At 41.0% G+C, this 20160-nt stretch overlaps 1 protein-coding gene across 1 annotated transcript in view; it reads left to right on the top strand.

The window, feature by feature from the left end:
• Nucleotides 1-1589: 1589 nt before the first annotated feature.
• Nucleotides 1590-20160, top strand: part of ATPsynbeta (ATP synthase, beta subunit) — a 41298-nt gene continuing 22727 nt past the window's right edge. Inside the window, exons 1-3 of the mRNA XM_080276786.1 lie at nt 1590-1818; nt 9659-9841; nt 17699-17833. Of these exons, the coding sequence (XP_080132912.1) occupies nt 1605-1818; nt 9659-9841; nt 17699-17833 (532 nt within the window). The 5' untranslated portion in view covers nt 1590-1604. The remainder of the gene's footprint in view (nt 1819-9658; nt 9842-17698; nt 17834-20160) is intronic.

Here is a 20160-nt window from a genome sequence, read left to right on the forward strand (position 1 = left end):
CACCTCCAGGGAACCACATCTGGAGGGAGAGACAGAAGAGCGTCCTGCGCGGCCGCCAGGTGGAGAGTGGGGCATGCAAGGGACCTTCTCCTCTGGGAGAACCCTTGGGACTGTGGACGAAGGGCGTACAGTGGCCGTCTCTTCCCCAATGCATACAGTGGCCGTTGTCGCGGTTCCACAGGCCCTTGGGATAGCAGTAGAAGGAAGTACAGTTGCCGTTCCTTCCCTGGGGCGTACAGTGGCTGTTGTCGCGGTTCCACAGGCCCTTGGGATAGCAGCAGAAGGACATACAGTGACCATTCCTTCCCCGGCACGTACAGTGGCCATCGCCGCGGGTCTGCCTGCCTGATGGGAAGTAGCTGAGGGACGTACAGTGGCCGTTCCCTCCCCGGTACGTCCAGTGGCCGTTACCGCGGTGCTACTCCTGAAGGAGGAAGAGGCAGATGAGGGGTGTACAGTGGCTGTTCCCTCCCCGGAGCATACAGTGGCCGTCGCCACGGGTCTGCCTGCCCGACAGGAAGTAGCTGAGGGACGTACAGTGGCCGTTCCCTCCCCGGTACGTCCAGCAGCTGTTACCACAGTGCTACTCCTGTAGGAGGAGGAGGAGGTGGATGAGGGATGAACAGTGGCTGTTTCCTCCCCGACGCATACGGTGGCCGTTGTCGCGGTTCCACTCCTCCTACCTTTGCCTGTCGGTGTGCGTACAGTGGCCGTCACACTGAGGCGGGCTCCAGATGTGGCTGCAGCAGAAGGATGTACAGTGGCTGTTCCTTCCCCGACGCATACAGTGGCCGTCGTCGCGGTGCTGCAGGGGGAAACAGCTGAGGGACGTACAGTGGCCGTTCCCTTCCCGGTACGTCCTGTGGACGTTACCACAGTGCTGCCTGGAACCGAATCTGGAGCAATCCCACCCCAATCCTGACGAGGGTTGCTCCCGCTGAGAAGTAGTCTCCCATCCCTGCGACGTCATGGTTGGGCAGGTTGAGGGGAAGAGGGACACAAGGTCGGGGCGCACCTAAGCCCGTCTCGCTCTGGGCCGGCGTCGCTCTCACCTGACCTTGTGGTGTCCTCCTGGGGTGGGGGTGAGGCTGCGGCTCCGTAGTAGGGTGGGGGGATTGGCGGCGGGAGCGCGCATTTCGCTTGAACACCTAGCAAAACATGGCCTACTTATACAGGCGAAAAGGAGGAATAAATAAAGGATTAGAGACCACAGAGTGGGGAGTAATAGAATAATCTCTTACGAAGGTGGGAATCTCAACAGTACGAAAGGCTTGGAGAGAGAGAGAGAGAGAGAGAGAGAGAGAGAGAGAGAGAGAGAGACAGGGATAAGTGAGTTAGTGCAGTTACAGAGGAGGGGTGGGATAAACTAGAACTCTATAGAGAAGAAGGTTGGGCTAGCCAGCAACAATCAGGCTGTGGTGCAGACGACAAGGGTCTGTGCCACGAAAAATAGATGGAATTTATATTAACATAATACTCTTACTTAATGAAACGCACGACAACATTGGCTAGAGAGTCCTTATCGCTCCGGAACATGAAAAATGAACAGCAGTATCAGAATACTGTTTATCGAATAACAAAATTAAAATTATGAAAAGAAACATATGGCACCAGCGGGACCCGAGGAGAGCCGAGCGATGCCGAGCAGCTGCAGCGGCGGCCGGCGACTGTTCGCTCACTCGTCTCTTCACTCAGGCACGATGTTGGGGGCTGCATCAAGGGCCTGCTCCACCATTTTAAAGGCGGCCAAGCCAGCACTGGCCGTCAACACCATCCAAAATGTTAGCGGAAGGACTCTCCCAGCGCTGCTGACCACCCGTGAGTTATTGCATAGTAGCTATTGAGGAAAGCTGCAGGGAAATGTAGCATTGCGGATGGGACATAGCCGGTAACCTACAGGGGCCTCCGGTCATATTTCTTATTGTTGCTGTTCACTTTCTAATCCCCTTCGATTTTACTCGCAACTTGAAATTCTTTACATGACCCAGAATTTGGTGCATTTAATTGTCAGCAAGCGTATCAGGTGATAATGACCGGAGAACTATAATCTGGCCATCAGCTGATTGTGGCAGCCATATTGACCCGGCTTGTTTATGTACGGGAGTTAGGTATAATTAGCTCGTTCATGCAGATAGCAAAACTTGTAAGCCTTATCATCATCATCAGTTGCTTATGTAGAGTGAAGTTGGTTAGAACATTTGTGTTGTTAGAAAAAAAAATCGAATTGACCATAGGCAAGGTTAATAACTTATAGGCTACCCGGTACTTTTTTGCTGGATAATTTTCATAATTAGTATAATTCTAGGAAGTAGTGTATGTGAGTGGCGGCTGCCATCCATATTTTTTCCTTGGATAAAGGTTGTTTTTAGATTATGGGGCGAAATCTACCGTAGAAGAGGTCCTATTCACAGATGTTGAAAAACTGTAATTTATGGATTCTACCGGTACATAACATGATAGGATTGATGTTGCTTCACAGATCAGTCCAGGAAAGAAGTACACATGTTAAATATAATTAATAAAGAAAGCAGACATTTACCTCAATATACTTTATATGATGTAGCTAATAGTTTGGTTAGAGTAGGAATGTCTGAGTTAACCTCACCAGTTTTACTTCCACAAAGTAAATATTAAGCAAATGAGAAGCAAACGATTTGGAAAGCATCAGCCATCAGTCTTGAGTCAACTTGGCATATTGAGGTGCTTTATTTTTTCAACTTAACTTCAGGAAGGCTAAGTGAGACTGCAGTTATCTACTAGCAGTGGGAGGATGCAAAGGGGGAGGTTGACATAGAAACCGGAGGAGCTTCAAATTAATTCTTTTAAGGAAGTGAATGCAAATCAGTTCACTTAAGTTGAAGAATGTAGTGTTTAGTGTGCCTGACAAACAAATGATGTGATGAACATCATGGAAGGCATCTTGTTGTGAAAGGGTCTCTGAAGTTTATGCTGTATATATTCCTTTTAGTAAAAAAAAAAAATAATAATTTTTTTCCCCCATAAACTACAGTCTGAGCAGTAGCTTCAGGCAGTTGCAGAAATCCATAGATGTGAAGCTGTAAAGATTTCTTTTAAATGCATTCACCGCTCATGGAGCAGATTGTGATCTGGTTTGTATATAAATCCAGATTTTGCACCTCTGGTTCGTGATAAAAGAGCAGGATGATTTGTATTGGATCCTAACAGTTGGTCGTGAAGCTGAACGTACCTGTGATCTTTTTCAACAGCTTTGGGTGACCCTACTTGCCATGGATAATGATGATTAGTCAAGTTCCATGAATAAAGTTTATGCTGACGTCAATTTTATGGCAGATATGTGGTACTTTATAGGTATGTCTAAGCAGAAGACCAGAGGGGTAATCTTAAAGAGGACATGAAACAACTGTATTGGCCCCCCCCCCCCCCACTTTTTTTTTATTTTTTTATTTTTCCATGGTTTAATTTTCAAGCTTCTTGTGAAGGTAGACGGATGCCATCTTAGAACACCATTTTGGCACCAGTCTTTGTTCGTCACTGGAGATTTATCCAGACCTAACCCAAATGATCATAATCACATTTATTCTAGCCTATGCACACCTAACTTAACTTTAACTAAATTTTCTTAATGTTAGCTAATATAACCTAAAGATCTAATTTATCCTAGCCTAACCTTATCCAAACCTAGCCTTATCTAACATAATTTATTCCATCCTAATTTTAACATTACTAACCAAGTCACTCCTAACCAAACCTAATTTTCCGTAACTAAACTTACCCTCATATTGTGATGCCACGATAATGCAGTGCAGGAGAGTTCCATTATCCCCCATAAAAATCATATTTTCCATGTTTATTGGCAGAATCTCTCCATACTTGAAACCACCCTTTTGTACATCCACAAAGTTCCTGAACAGATTTTTTTTTTCAATGTGGTCTCATCCTTGAAGTACTGTATAGTACTGGAAGAAAATAGCAGTACTGTACATAACATTGACAAGTATTACTTTTGAGTGATGAATCCTTCATTGTGAATTAGGTTGTTACTACCTCATTTTGATGATTAATAAAAGGTTAACATAGGAGCTGGGTAACCCCCTCCCATCATTACCTTATTTACTGTGTACCGGTATGTTATAGAAAGCATTAGTGACATTATTATTGAAGAGAAAGTGTTTAGAATTGCTTAAATTCAGTAATGAGCTGTATTTATTTCACAGTCCGATACTTGGGTGGAATTCCAAATATTTACCTTTTACTGTATTCAATGGCAGTGCCACACAGACGTATTGCCCCCTATCGCTTATCGTGTTTCAGGGCCATTTTCACAGTCGTCCCTAACCTTTTGGGCCCGAATGTGTGTCGGGCCCGAACCAAAAGCACCTTTGGATTTCACAGTCGCTCTGAATGGCTTTCGGGAGCTTACTAACGTGGGGGCGTCTGCCCGTGTTGATGCGGTAGGGTTGGTAGTTCTGGGTGGCGAAAACACTTTCCATAAGTAGAGAATATTTAGAAACTGGAATGTAATGAATGTGATGAATAACATGGCTGGAACATCCACTTCACACAATTCTTACTAATATATTCAGGAGTGAAGATATTCGCAAGAATGCAGCAAAAATAGAACAGGAAACGTCATCGGATTAAAGAGCTAACTAACGGCAACCTCACCACGCTCCTACTTGATATCGGAATTAAGCTGAATGCTGATGAATGATCTATCTATCTATCTATTGCCAGACACCATAATCCCTTAAGGGGTGGCCATTTGACTTTGAGTTATTTGTTTTAAGGGGAGGGGCACTAACCCTCCACCAACCCACTTGTTCACACGTAGGGAGCACGTATGGTTTGGTTATGTGGTTACCACCCAGCGTTGTAAATGGTTTCTAGGCTTACAGGAAACCATTTGGCTTGTACTCAATGTAAAGCCACCTGTAAAGGAAAGAAAAGCAATAAGAAGTGAAAGGAAGATGATGAATGATAAGTACTGTAAAAAAAGGCTTAAGTAAAAATAACCATGAAGCAACATGTATAACGTCTAATGAGTGATGGTGTTGTTTATTAACAGATACAGTATACTGTTAATACATGAACATTTTCTTTTCTAAACGGGGTGTTAGCTATATCAACTTTTCCATCGGGCATCAGATATTAGAATTTTCATGAAAATATGCATTAGACAACCATTCTCTTATTTCTTTCAGGTTTGTTTGTTGTGGAGCCTCCACCAGTCTGCGAAAGGCTAGTATTCGGATACATAGTAGAAAGTCTCATAAAAATACACAAACATATATATTTTTTCAATATCGGGTGTTTTTTTTTTACCCCAGAAATGTTACATTGGGTATATAATATTGAAATAATAATGAAAATATGTTACATGTAATTATTCTTTTACATTTTTACTTTTGGGACCGTCTGTTGGGGAGGCTGCAGGTCCCCCAAGAATGTTCCAGTAATTTGTTCGGTCCGTCCTGAATACCGTCCCCAACAGAGGCCTCGGAAGGCTGGTTGAGGGTGACTGTGAAAACGAAAATGTGTGTTCGGAGGCGAGTAGGCTGATGGGGACTGCATTGTGGACGACTGTGAAAACGGCTCTCAGTCTCCACACTGTTATCTGACTACCGCTAATCTGATTAAGCCATACTGGAGTACTTGCTATACATCTTCACCTGATGCCGTTGTTCAGTATAAATAAAAGGCCATACTGGCCAATAAAATAATAATTTGTGGAGGAGCTAGGAGAAAATATGTGTGTGATCCAACTCAGCCCTACTCTAGAGGTGGGTGCACAACAGATCATGGATTCTGCTGAGTCATGGTCAACAGATCCCAGGATCCAGATTCAGTTGTTCAAATAGAACATCATCCAACCATGGATTTGTGGTGTGATCTGAAACAGATCTGCACAAATAGAAGAGGCTGTTAAACATCAGTTAGCCTGTACTTATGGCCCATAATAAAGTGGCAGTAAATTTTTACTTCCTGGCAAATATATTTTGTGAATAATCAAGAGTTTTCTAATGTTTTTTTTAATTGTATTCTTGCAGAAATAGTGTTTTTTGCTCCCTCCTCCTTCCCCATACTGACAGTAGGGCCTATGGATTTATGGGTAAGATAAATGCAGGGAAAAGAAGCATTTCCACTGAAAAATTATTAGAATAAAATGACTCCAAAAAATCAGAAAAATGTTGTGTTATCCAGACCCATCTGCGTCTGTCTCTTCGTAGCAGTAATTTAGCCGCATCCAAGCAAACCAGACCGCATGTAATGATAGAGACAACTAAACTGGTGATTTTAAGTATTCTAACCTTGCCATCACATAGCCTAACTAGCACAACTCCATTACACTGAACCCTTGGTTGTAGTGCATAATTGCTATTGAACATGGCATGTGGTAATGGAAGTGCACGATAATGGAAACAGAGCCAATAGGATTTATCGTAATTAAATTTGTACCTAGCATCCCAAGTGCAAGCCCGATTTTTCCCTTGAGTGCAAATTTAGACCCACTAAATACATACACGCTGTTATGATAGGTACAGGTACCAGAAACACAGAAGACGTAGTTAGGTTAATAGAAAGTGATGAAAAGGGCACAGTAAGAAGCATGTACCATAGAGAGATTTGATGTGCTTGTGGAAAGGGTTTCTGAGGCTAGGGGTGGAGAGTTAGAGGTCTCAACCACCTGGGCTTAATGTAATTTCTTGAGTAGGGCCTTATCATTGACTCCTTCAAACTTCAAGGCAGGGCTGGCAACCCCTCCCCCCTCCTCCCTTTTTTTTTTTTTTTTTTTTTATAGCCTGTATAAAACCCAGGATTATTACAAACCTTGAGATTTCTATATAGTAGGCAATTTTTTTTCTTTCAAACAGTATATTGTAGCTGCAAAATATATTTTTGGTAACATTGATAAGTACAGTTCTATTTTTAAGAATTAATGTGCATCAGACTATTTAATTTCATAGGTCTGTTGATTAATCCTAGATATTGATACTAAATTGCTCATAGCTTCTTATTCAAGGTATCAGGACTCACCCTTGTGGGTTGGTAGAGCTTTTTAAATACCAAGCTTCTGAATTCTATGGATGCAAATTATGCTACAATCTGCTGTAGCGTATAAATTTTGTTTAAGCATTTTTAAGTGAAAGGAAGATTTTAAAATAAATATCATATTAATTTACAGTAATTTAACATTTCAGAGCTTTATTTTTCATATAGTATTTGACTGTACCATAGCAAAATAATAGATTATGCACTGTGCTGCTAAAATCAATTTTTAAGCTTCGGATATGAAAATATGAGTACAGTACATTACAGTAAGTACAGTAGATATGAATATCAGTATACAGTACCAGTACTCCATTTATGGCAAGATACAAACTGAGAAATATCAAATTAGGCTATTCTAAAAATTAAGTGTCTGTGTGCTTTGTGTAAGTTTTTGTACAGTATTGTACAATAATGAAATAGTGGATTAGCAGTACTAAAGTGCCCTAGCATTTTATGATGCAGAGTACAATGATAACGTATTAAGGTACACATACTCGGCTTATTGTACAATTTTTACATCTGGCAAGAAAAATAATGAAAATATTGATGTTAAATTGAGTATAAAAGAATGTTCAGTCGATGGGTATATATAGTTTTTTATATTTACAGTATTTTATTGAATTTTAAAATTAAATTTTGTAAATGAAAAATGTATTATTCATGTAAGTTGGCCTGCTATTTTTAATTTTAAGTGAGAAGTTTCCACATACGGTATAGTATGCAAAGGTGAGCTTGTGTTGAATGACCGGTTTGAGACTGTGAACTTTGGCAATGAAACACTGGAGATGGTGGACAAGCTTTGCTACTTGGGAGACACCGTCTTTGCCGGTGGTGGGGCTGAGGTTGCCACTATTGCCAGAATCAGATGTTGCTGGGGGAAGTTCAGAGAACTGCTGCCAATTCTAACCGTGAGAAGACTCCCACTGCCCTTGAAGGGAAAGGTGTACGCAGCATGTGTTAGAAGCGCAGTGATATATGCTTCAGAAACATTGACTGTCAAAGCAGATGATATCAACAGAATGGATTGTAATGAGATGAGAATTGTGAGTTGGATGTGTGGGGCCAAACTGCAGTATCGGATAACTAATGAAGAACTGAGGAGGCAGGTACTGAAAGTATCAATGATGAGATGTGCACAGGCAAGCTTGGTTGGTTTGGGCATTTGGAGTGGATGGTTGAACTAAGCTGGGTGAAAAGATGTAAGTCGGTGAATGTGGAGGGAGCTGCACCAAGGGTTAGACCAAGAAAGACATGGGATCAGACTATATGATCTGATATTGGATTTAAAAACGTGACAACAGAGGCAGCTCTGAATAGGGCTGCCTGGGGCACCGTCATCAGAACATGAGACTGGAACTGCACCTCGTGTGCAGCACTTGGTCTTTAAATTTGTGTTTGTATGTACTGTATGTGTATATAATTTTTTGTGTCTTATTTTCTCTTTTTTAAAATTGCCTGCCTGGGTTTTTTAAACTATAAAACCTGGAGTGGGTGGATAACTGGGTAGGTACCTGGGGAGTTGCCCATGCTAACCCTATGTCAGAACCACAGACACATCATCGTTGTTGACAGAACCTAGCTCAGGCACACAATAGCAACTTTTTGAGGTGAAAAATTGTGATGTAACAGCAGGAGTCCGAATGTTCATCTGATTGATAACAAAAAACGTTGTAACCAAGTGTGCTATGACCAGGGGTCACTGTTTTACTAATTTCTGGGGGAAATTGTTTTAAGTCATTCAGTTGCCATCTATGAAAGAAACCCGTAGGAACAAAAACGAGGGGAAGAAATTGTATACTGTACAGTAGTACCCTGTATTTGTCCATAAACTGAAAAGGCTGCCCTTGATGTAGTGCTTGCAGGGGTGTTTGATGCTAAGGTCATTCAGTCATTAGTCATTTAATCCCTGCTGTCTAACCTGGCCACTCATTAAACTTAACCTAACTTCATTAAACCAAAGCTAACCTGATCTCATCCAGCTGGAATGACCTGGGGACAAATGGATTTTGGGTACAAACGAACTTTTGCCCCCTTGTAAGACTACCACTGGTGGCAACCTAATCCTGGTATTCTTAGTATCAGATTAGTTATTTCCACAGAATTTGTCTAAATTAATTACTCAGTTTTGATACTTAATCCATCATTAAATTTTCATTTGTTCAGGGGCTTGTTTGGCAAATCTGCAGAAGGTATTAACCTGGAAATTTGCATCCCCATATATCAGCATGCCATGTAATCTCGCATCCATAAAACTGGTCTTTATTAAAGTCAAATATACATTTTTCTTGAAAAGTAAATAGCTTTAGGACATGTGGCTAAACTATGACACATACCAATTTAAACACTGAAAAACATGTACTGTAGCTACAGTACTTCACCATGTTCTCTGAGTTATTACGATCATTAAATTATTTAGAAAAAGGTTTGTTTCTTCAGTAAGATGTTTGTAGATCAGGAATATAGGAGGGCATAAATTTTATGCTGCTTAAGGATGGTCAGACGTCAACTGTGCCCAGAGCTTCTTTTGCAGCTTTATTAAGAGCAACCACCAAATATTGGATTTTGAGTCAGTGAGTCTTTGGTTGACAATTTACTAGAATTGACATTGCAGTGTTCACTATTTCAGAGCGCAAGTATGCTGCAAAGGCTGAAGCCGCAACTCAGACAGGGGTAGCCACTGGCAAGATTGTGGCTGTGATTGGTGCCGTGGTGGATGTGCAGTTTGATGGAGAGCTGCCCCCAATTCTCAACTCCCTTGAGGTGGCGAACCGCACTCCCAGGCTGGTGCTGGAAGTGGCTCAGCACTTGGGTGAGTTGGTTCCATTTGATGTTGCTTGTGTGATGTCCATAAAGTGAATGCAGTAGACCCACTCTATACCAGATCAGGGGGAAGCCCGATCCGATGAAGCCGATAACCTGGTAAGGCCAATGGTCCCACTGTGAAGTGGGATTTCAAGCACATAAGGGAAATTAAATGAGTGCAAAGCATACTATATTACTAAAAATAATAACCAGCTATACCTATCGTACAACAGCTTAGCCTATAATTTCATATCCTTGTCATAACACTTTATGACTAGCCAAAGCAGGTTGAAAATAATGGCCACCAACATTAGTAACTGCTTTCTGAGTCACCCTGCAATCTGGTAAGCCTGCGCCATATGTCCCAGGTAGCGGATATTATACAGTCCGGTCTCGCTATACGGTAGGGTTGTGTCAAGTGAAACCTCTCTCATAACAATGTCAGTATGCAATATGGATTCAGTGGGGTTAAGGATGGTGACCTCGACTGTAAAATCTAAAATCTTATACAAGCCTTACCCTTTTAGGCTCGACTTGGCATCCCTCGGTAGTTCCAAGCTTTCCACTAGGGGTAGCATGCTTGTCAGGCACTATTTTGAAGTCATGGAAGTTTCAGTATTTTCCACTAAAAGCTATTGCTTCCCTCAGTATTGTATACAGCACTATTGAGACTGTTGTGTAGTTATGACAGTGGTGTTGCAGTGGCCTTTCATGCACAATATGGAGTGAAAGGCAGACAATTACAGCAAATGTAAAAACTGCTGGCCATCTTGCCAGTGTCAGCTGACTTAGGAGGCTGTGTACATAAGGTTGACATGATTTCTACATCACAAGCTTCAGTACTTCACAGAGAAAAAGATCACTGGATACTGCACTCTGCTCTGTTAAGCACTTGCACTGTTAATTAGTGATAGCAGCGGTGTTTCAATGGCCTTTCATGCACAGAATGGAATGAAATGCAGACAGTTTCAGTGAATGTAAACATTGGGTGGACAACCTATGCTGACTGTCGACTTGCATGTGTCACCATGTCCACACGAGATTCTTGGAGGCAATCATTGAAAATATCCAGTTTTTAAATATTATTTTGAAAAAAGAGTATGGCTTTTGAATTATTGTTCTGGTGATTTGTCATAGAGATGTACCAATACCAAAATTTAATTGGACCGCTACTGATACTACTACCGATACCAGTGCACTGGAGACCAGTCTATTAGGCTGTTGCCCATACTCATGTGACTTTCTTTTTTTCAAGTTTGTCATTAAACTACTACGCACCTTGTACTCAATATGATTTTAAATAATTGGATATTACCAGTAATTTATTTTTCATCCCTATAAAACATCCAAATTCTGTTTAACAAAATAACTTCCAGTGAGTGATATGCTACGCTCTAAATTCCTTTTAAGTATTGGTAGTATCGGCAGAAAATCGGCTTATACCAATTCCTATACCGATATTCTAAAAATGGCCCAATACCACTGATACCGATACATCGGTACATCTCTAATTTGTCACATAGCAAACAGTCGAGACAAGACTATACATTACATGCAAAAGAGTGTTTGATAGGTCCATACCGGATGGTATCCGATATGTAAGACGGTTTTTCTGGGGGTCTCTCCTCATAGTATTTGTTAAATCCAACTTTGTGTGTTGCAGAATATGGTGAAGGGAGGGTTTACTGTAGTTACATTGCCTTAGTCTCTCATATACTGTACTGTAGAAGTTTAATGTATTACATGTGGTAATGTACAACAAATGAGTACACTGTCTTAGGTTATGTGAAGTACCTAATTGTTTAATAGCTGTAGTCATTTGTCTCTTTTTCAACCTAGGGGGTGGAGAGATAGTGGTCTCCACCACTTGGGATTAACTTTTTTTTTTTTTTGCTGGTAATATGTGTGGTGGTGGAGTTAACTGGGGTGATTGTCAGCTTGCTGTTCTTGATCAGCCTGCTGTTCTTGACCCAAGTCTGCAGTGTGTTGAGGTAGTCCTGTTGCAGTGTGCAGGCAGTGTCTGCAATGTGGTTGTTATGGTGTTAGCATCTGCATATGATGCAATGTGTGTGGGTGGGAGGGGTGTGAGAATATCATGCATGTAGAAGTGAAGAGTGTGAATGAGAACAGAGCCCAATGGAACACCGTTGGGGAAATTTTGTGTTGGAGATAACTTGCCCTGGAATGTAACATGTGGTTGTCCAACTGACTTGGTTGGTAAGGCAGCATTTGGTGGTTGTCTTCATGTTTGTGATGTATCCTGTATCTTAGTGATCAGTTTGCATTGAGGGATTGCATTGAAGGCTTTACTAATAACCATATCTCCTTTTAAGAAGTGTGTGTTAGGCGAGTGTCATGAAGTTTTTGCCCTCCGATGCTTGTTTTGTGATATTAGTCAGGTGTTTTGAATTTTGAATGTGTTCTGAAGGAACAAGGGAGACATGGGGAGTGATTTGTTACGAATGAGGCATTCATTTATTTCAGATGGTATGCAGAGTAGTGTTTTGGGTCTGTAGGAGGAAGGAAGTGTAGGATCTTTGTTTGGTTTAACCTTTGCCGAGTTGCAGACCTTATGAGGCACAATGAAGGTCTGGATGGCCAAGCTGCATTTGTTTTAAAGCAGTGATGCAGGGGAGGTCGACTCTACAAAGAATCAGCTCAGCAGGGACTAAATATAGTGATTGTTCCCAGTTTCCAAAAACTGAAAGTGCTACTGTGTTCACAAGTAGAGGCTGATGATTTGGAGGGCCTGAATGCCATGTGGTCCTAAATGTTTCGATTGTAGGTTGCTGATGGCATTTGACTATGTGCATGTAGGTTTTGTGTGTGTGTGTGTGTTTTAAATAGTGAAGGAGGTTGTATTGTAATGAATAGGACTGCCTATGCTGAGAGGATTGTTTGTAAAACTCTGTGCATGTTGGTGTTATTGTAGTATTGGGGAACTACCCCTCTTTACATGTTGGTGTTATTTTAGTATTGGGGAACTACCCCTCTTAATTGGCATCGGTAAGATCTAATTAGTCTTTGTACTAGTAGGGTTATCATCATGGTTTAATGGAAATGCACCTGTGTTTACACTAAAGAGTGTGTAAAATCCTTATGCTGGTGGTTCTTGATGGGAATGCAGAGTGCGTCTCAATGTCTCAGTTCAGTTTGTATACTGATACAGTACAGGACCATATTACAATAAATAAGAAAAAGTGAAAAGTTTTCCATTCACAGGATGGTCAGCTGTATAGAGTTAGTAGGAAAGTAGAGGTAGTTGGATGGAAAAATTATTAAAAAAAAAAAAAAAAAAAAAAGTCAGGGGACAGAGACTTCAATGGACGATTGGGTTACGTTCACGGTAAGGGATTGATTGTATAACAAAGGTAGGGATTGCAGCACTTGTATAAGTGAAATCAGTAGTCTCACTGAGAAAAAATGTTTCATAAGGGATGGAAGCAGTCTCATAAATGAAAATCACGATTTTATAAAAAAAATGAGGTGCGAAAATGTTAGTTGTATAAGTAAACAACTGTATTGCATAAATTGCATAAAGGTCAAGTGTATAGTGAGGATGACCTGTATAAGTGCTTAAATACCTGATTTATTGAAAAAGTTTTAACACATACCGTAACTTGAAAAGTGTACACACTAAAAGGGATATTGTAATAATAGGGTATATGCAAGTGTGACATGCAATTAGAAGCTGATATGAGTGAAGTAGCTACAAAATAGAGCATAATACAAACATTAAATGACAGACAGTGAAAAAAGAGAAAAATAACCTTCAAAATCCAGAGTGCTGATGATTCTTAGCATCCCTGGAAGTGCATGCTTAAAAAATGGTCATGGTCTAGTCTCATACTAGTTAAGGAGTTGGCATGGCTTGGGACTACCTATGGGGCATTCATAAAGTGTAAAATATTGTAACCACTTTTGGTAATTTTAGATTCCATATTGTATATGTTTTGAATACATATTTTTTTTTATTTCATCATCATCATCATCATCATCCAGACTTCCTTTCCCACCGTAGGGCAGGGTGAGAGTAGCAACATCCAGACAGCCCAAACTTGCTCAGTGCAGTTGGCCACGCTTCCATTCACTCATCATTCAAGCCCCCGGAATTCTGTCTCTATCTGATACGCCAAAAAACTTTCACCACCTTCTGTAGCTTCACAGACATATCCAATAGAGTCAGTCCGAATGCTGTCAAATTAAAAAAGTGTTCCAGATCCCTGATCATGCACTTCTCACAACATTATCCAACCAGCTCAATCTCTTGTTAGCCTCCTAGCCTCAATGACTTCCATATATCTCTTCCTCACACACTCATCCACCATATCCCTCCACCTTCTCCTTGGCCTACCTCTCCTCCTCCCTTCTTCAGATTCGCTCAGATGTACATTTTTTCACCACTCTGTTGTTATCCATTCTCTCCACATGACCGTACCATCTCAGTACACTCTCTTCAATTCTGGTGTCCACAGACTTCCTCTCTCCACATCTTTCACATATCACATTGCAGGCAGCCCTCCACATTCGCAGAATCAACTTTTGCGGGTCTTACAGATTTGCGGATTGCCCCTCTGTGGAGCCAACACTGAATTTAATGGGTATGGTTGTAAGAAGTTTGGTAAATATGTAGCTGATGACTTTCCCACATGTGAGTGTGGGCAAGTAGTCAGCTATTGGTGATATTTTATGCTGCTTTCAGGTCCCAGATATGGTTTATTAGGTACAGTATGTGCACACTTGCTCATGGGGTGATTTGTGGCTGTAGAGGCATTTACGGGAGGGTGCACCATTCGCAGAAAATCCACCTTCGCGGGGGTCTGTGTCCCCTATCTCCCACGAATGTGGAGGGCCGCCTGCATTTTATATCGTGTCCACTCTCTGTACTTCACATAGTTTCCTCAGCAGTCCCATCTTCACTGCCCTCACTCCTGACTTTTCATTTTCCTGCCACACCATTGTCTCATGCATATGTTAAAGTTGGCACTAACACTCCATGCAAGCTTATAGAAGCTGCAACACTCAAACCCTTGTTTCTTATCAAGGCCTTCATAGCACCAGCTAGTTTTCTTCCCTGTGTCACTCTTTCCACATGTTACTCATTTTCCTGTCTTTTCTATCACCGTACCCAGGTATTTGAATCTCATACTAATTCCAGTCTTTCTCCATTCACTGTAACTCGACACTGGGAGTCACCTTCTCTCTTGATTACTGTCACTTTACTCTTTTCAACAATTAAGCCTGTATTTTTTAAACTTTCCCGTCCCCTTTAGATGCATGGGAAAGTCATCCCTCGCTGAATTGGTATTCTAAAAAAAAAAAAAAACAGCTCAAAGGGCAAGATCTTCCCTTCGAGTAGCCAGAATTATTGGAACAAGGGAATAATTTGACCTGTCTCTTCAAAATCCCTTTGCAATTTTTTTGCATTTTTCTGTAGTTTATTGTCTTACATATATTTAAAGTATCAGTGAAAGGTACTGAACAGTTTTATTAATACGATTTACAACGACATACTGATTTTTAAAAAGCAGTTTGTATCTCTAAAAGTGTTACCCATGTCGGCTGAGATGTTTAGCCAGACATAAACAGAGTAGACGGCGTACTACCTCCGATAATCATCCAGTCTTGTATGTTCTGACACTGACAAACCTTATACAGTACATTATGGCCAGGGTCACATAAGGATTTTTTTCAAGTAATATTTTGCTTGTTAATTTGCTCGGAAAAGGAAACCCGTCATCAGGGTCACACGAGTGGTTCAGCTCATGTCTTCTAGCTGGAAATAAAAACAAGTGAGCGCCGCCATGCAAGTACATGAGATGGATGTTAACAGGTGATTCTTACAGTGATGAATAACAACATTAAAGATGATAGTTCTTGAATTTAATTTATCAAAATATTGTCTTGAGGATTGAACACTGCTGCGATGTTGGCCAGAATGGCATTTATGATTGAATTCAAACCAACAGTGTGGATGTGGTGGTGACCTCCCACATCTCAGATATGTTGTGCTTTCATTATCCAGCATGTGATATGCATGTTTTGATGTAGTAGTTTATAAATCTAATGCTCCACCATACCCAATGTCAGCAGGATGGGTCGTTTTAGCTTAAGAGGGCTACCAACCTGAACATTTTCCCTTCCCTTCCAAGGGAATCAGTTTGGATACCGATTGAAATCAAAACTCCTTTGACGGGAAGGGAAAGTTTAGGGGAGAGATTATTTTCAAGAATATGGCTGTTACTCTTATGGTACGACAGCCACAGACATCAGCAGAACTCTGCACTATTCTACCAAGTTCTTGTTTGATATTTGCAGGCAGCACGGCATCATCAGCATACAACAAATTTGAGATATTCCATCCATCACCATTCATTACCAACGTCATCCCTCTCTACATTACCCGTGTTTTTCTCATCATCCGATCCATATATATCTTGAACAATCGTGGGGACATCACACAACCTTGTCGCATGCCTACATTGATTGTGAGGCGTTCTCTTATATGCCCATTTATCCTTACACATGCTTCGCTACCATCATAAAAACTTTTGCGGCATCTAGCGGCTTACCATGTACTGTACTGTACATAGTACATGAGCAGTACCTTCCACAGTCCATCTCTGTCTGCTTTGTCTCATGCTTTTTCCAGATCCATAAATGCCATAAACCTAATCGTCCTTCTCACAAGCATTTTCCACTATCTGTCTCACTGCAGATATTTGATCCACACATTCTCTGCCACTCCTAAAGCCACCGTGTTCATCACTCCCTAGGGCTTTTGATATCTTTCTTAATTTATAATAGTTCTTCCATATACATTCCCTACAGGACTGAATAAACTAATGGGACAATAATTCTTGTATTCATTTTGCTCACCTTTATTTTTTGTACAGGAGTACAATCACAGCCTTTTTCCACTCTTTTGGCACAGTTTCATTCATCCAAGCCATCTTACATATCTCCAACAAGCACTTCATTCCGCTCTCGCCACTACACTTAATCTCTGCATACACCTCATGAACCCAATGCTTTCCCATTTTTCAGCCACTTCACAGCATTCTTCACTTGTGCCAGTGTCACGTTAGTGTCACGTTTCCTGGCACTGCATTCCTTCTCTGCTCACCCCCAAAACCAATCAGGTTTACAGGTGCTCCGCTCTGTCTATTCCCAATCTTTAGGCTTTCAAAATATTCTTTCCATTATGGTCCTTCATCTCCATGTGTTAATAATCTACCACTTACATTCTTCAAACTCTGGCCACTTCTTTCTCTTTTCCTCCTCTGCTTTCTTAACCTCTTCATCCCACCATGCCATACCTTTCTTCTTTGTTGTTACTGTTGCCACACCACACACCTCTTTAGCATTCCTAACTAAGCAATCCCAATATGCATATTTAAAAACCTTATTTAAAAACATTGTCAGTGTCCTGATTTCTCAAACCTTATCTTAGAATATTGCAAGAACCTTATATTTTTCTTTAGAAAGATATGACCTCCTTGTCTCACAAAGAAATTTTTGGTAGGAAAGGAGATGCCTCCTGTCAGCCCTTACTGATTGGAAATATTAAAATTTGGGAGGAAATAACTGTTGCAAACTTGAATCTTTACACACAGTAATGGAACTACATTTACTGGTGCATAAGTTTGACTTAAGGGCAGCATATAATTGCTGGTGAAAGAATATTATGGCCAGTTCACTCCTACACTAAATATAATTTGCATTAAAACCAGTTTTTCATGTGCACATTCGTTGTGGAAGTCAAAAGTTTTATGAATCAGAAAAATAATGTCAGGTATCATGTATGCCACCTGCATCATATCTTCTGAATTTTAATTTTGCTTTATCATTGTCTTTTCTGCAGGAGAGAACACTGTGCGTACCATTGCTATGGATGGTACTGAAGGTCTTGTTCGTGGCAATGCTGTGCGGGACACTGGCAGCCCCATCTCTATCCCCGTTGGACCAGGCACCCTAGGTCGCATTATCAATGTCATTGGTTAGTTTGATGTTTGTTAATTTTTGTACTGGCCTGGATATTTGTTGCATGATTGAGGACTTATAATACTTGAAATATATATATATATATATATATATATATATATATATATATATATATATATATATGTGTGTGTGTGTGTGTGTACAGTAATCCCTCATTTATCTGGACATCAGAGCCAAAGGCATGTCCGAGTAGTGACAACATCTGGATAATGAACACTATTCCTCTACCATACCTAGACCCAACCTCCAACCTATACCTAACCTATTTGTTTAGTCCTTACGCTTAATTTGGCAGAGTTTTTCAGTTATTCAGGCATGTTTAGACATACCGGGGGAGGCGGTGGCTCAGTCGGTAGAGAGGTGGCCTTCAGTCCCACCGGACCCAGGTTCAAATCCCTGATGGAGCAGTGAACAGTTTGAGGATTTGAATTTCATGAAATCAGACTTTACTGATCTACCAGAGGACCCACTGACTTGTCGTAAAAATACCCCCGCTAATACCAGTACACCAGTCCTGTATGAGACAGCCCTAGCATGTATTCAGTATGGACGGTGGGTGTTAGCGCCGAAATGATGACATGTAGATAGGTGTATAGTATGTAGGAGGACTACTGGGCCTTGAAAGCAGGCAATGAAGCCTATGCCCAGAGTCAGACACACAAAAAAGAAAAAAAAATCAAAACACACACAGGAATATCCAAAGTAATGCTATAAAAAAAACATGGAGAAAAACTACTGAAAACCAAAAAACACCATACCTATACATTAGTGTATGTACAGTACCCCTCTTTATTTTGGTAGTGTTTTCTGGTCATTCTGCCATATTTTGACATCAAAACATTGATAGGATCATCTAAAAATAATTTTCAGTGCCAGGAAAAACATGCAAAAAAAAAAAAATTGAAAACCAAAAAACACCCTACATATACCGGTACACTACTGTATCTACAGTACTCCTGATTTTGGCACTTTTCAGATCATTCTGTCATATTTAGACAGCAAAACACACAGGAATATCCAAAGTAATGCTAAACACAAAGAAAACCATGACCAAAAAAAAAAAAAAAAAAAAATTGAAAACCAAAAATACCCTACCTATGCACTACTGTATGTACAGTACCCCTCCTAATTTTGGCACTGTTTTCCGGTCATTCTGCCATATTGAGACATCAAAACACATAGTACTAACCACATTAATGCTGAGCATTAAGAAAACATGTATAAACAACAAAATCGAAAAAAAACCTGAAGACTGTTTGAAATCAGTTATGTGATGAGTGATTGCTCTCAAGACTCAAAAAAAAATTCCACGGCCAAATATGCCACAAAAAAAAAATTCCACGGCCAGATATGCCACCGGAATTGGTTATATTGGTATAAATGGTATACCATCATCTTTACTGGTGCTTATACTATAAGGTAATACAAACACACAAAACTGATAGTAAAAGTACAGAAATGCAGTGAGAATAAATTGATCAGGAGTAAAACTTGCCTTCATATAACACCACCATCTTGGTGAAAAATTTTGCCTGCACCTTCCAAGAGTTAAGCACATGTCTAGATGCAGAATTTCATGAACTTTCTCGTGGATCTTCTGGAATTTCAATACGACCAAGAGTAGTCGAATAAATCACAAAAAAAATGTAAAAACTTACGAGTCAGTGTTATCACCACGGAGGAGGGTAGGGGCTGAGGGAATGGAGGAGGGACAGGAAAGGGGGATAAGTGAGGCTGTGGGCAGGATTCTCCCCCTCCTGTCTTGAGGCGGGCGGACACTTTTACCGTACATTTTCTCGTGGCTTGCAGTCTATTAAGACGCCGAATAGCCATGCGGAAACACAACTTGCAGTGACTGGGGGACTTTTGACTTTTGGTAGAGATCAATGGCTGCTGCCACTGAACAGGTACTCATGACTTGCGGACTGTGTTACAATCTCAGGCAGTTGGGAAAGACTTAGCCTGGTGGCCATGCGACTTTGGACATTGGGTGGGGATGTGTACGGACTTTTTGACACCGCTTGTGGCTTGTGGGTTACAATCGTATTACTCGGGCGATGGAGGTTCATTGAGAGTGATCGGACGAGTGCGCGTCTCTGACTATTCATTACAGAGGCAGACGGATATTTTAGTTCTGGTTGTGGATTACGGCCTACTTCCCGCTCACGGCTCAAGTCCAGTGGCCATTATACCAAATGTTTGAAGGTGTCGGCTGGCCAGTTGAAGACTTATGTCTGGATAATAACGAGTAAATTTGGATAATGGTTTAATAGAGCCAAGGTCCAGCATCTGGATAAGGAGCACGTCAGGATAAATTTGGGA

This window comes from Coenobita brevimanus, chromosome 66, assembly GCF_032717465.1.
Source record: "Coenobita brevimanus isolate Jiangsu-jjx chromosome 66, ASM3271746v2, whole genome shotgun sequence".
NCBI classification, from domain to species: domain Eukaryota; kingdom Metazoa; phylum Arthropoda; class Malacostraca; order Decapoda; family Coenobitidae; genus Coenobita; species Coenobita brevimanus.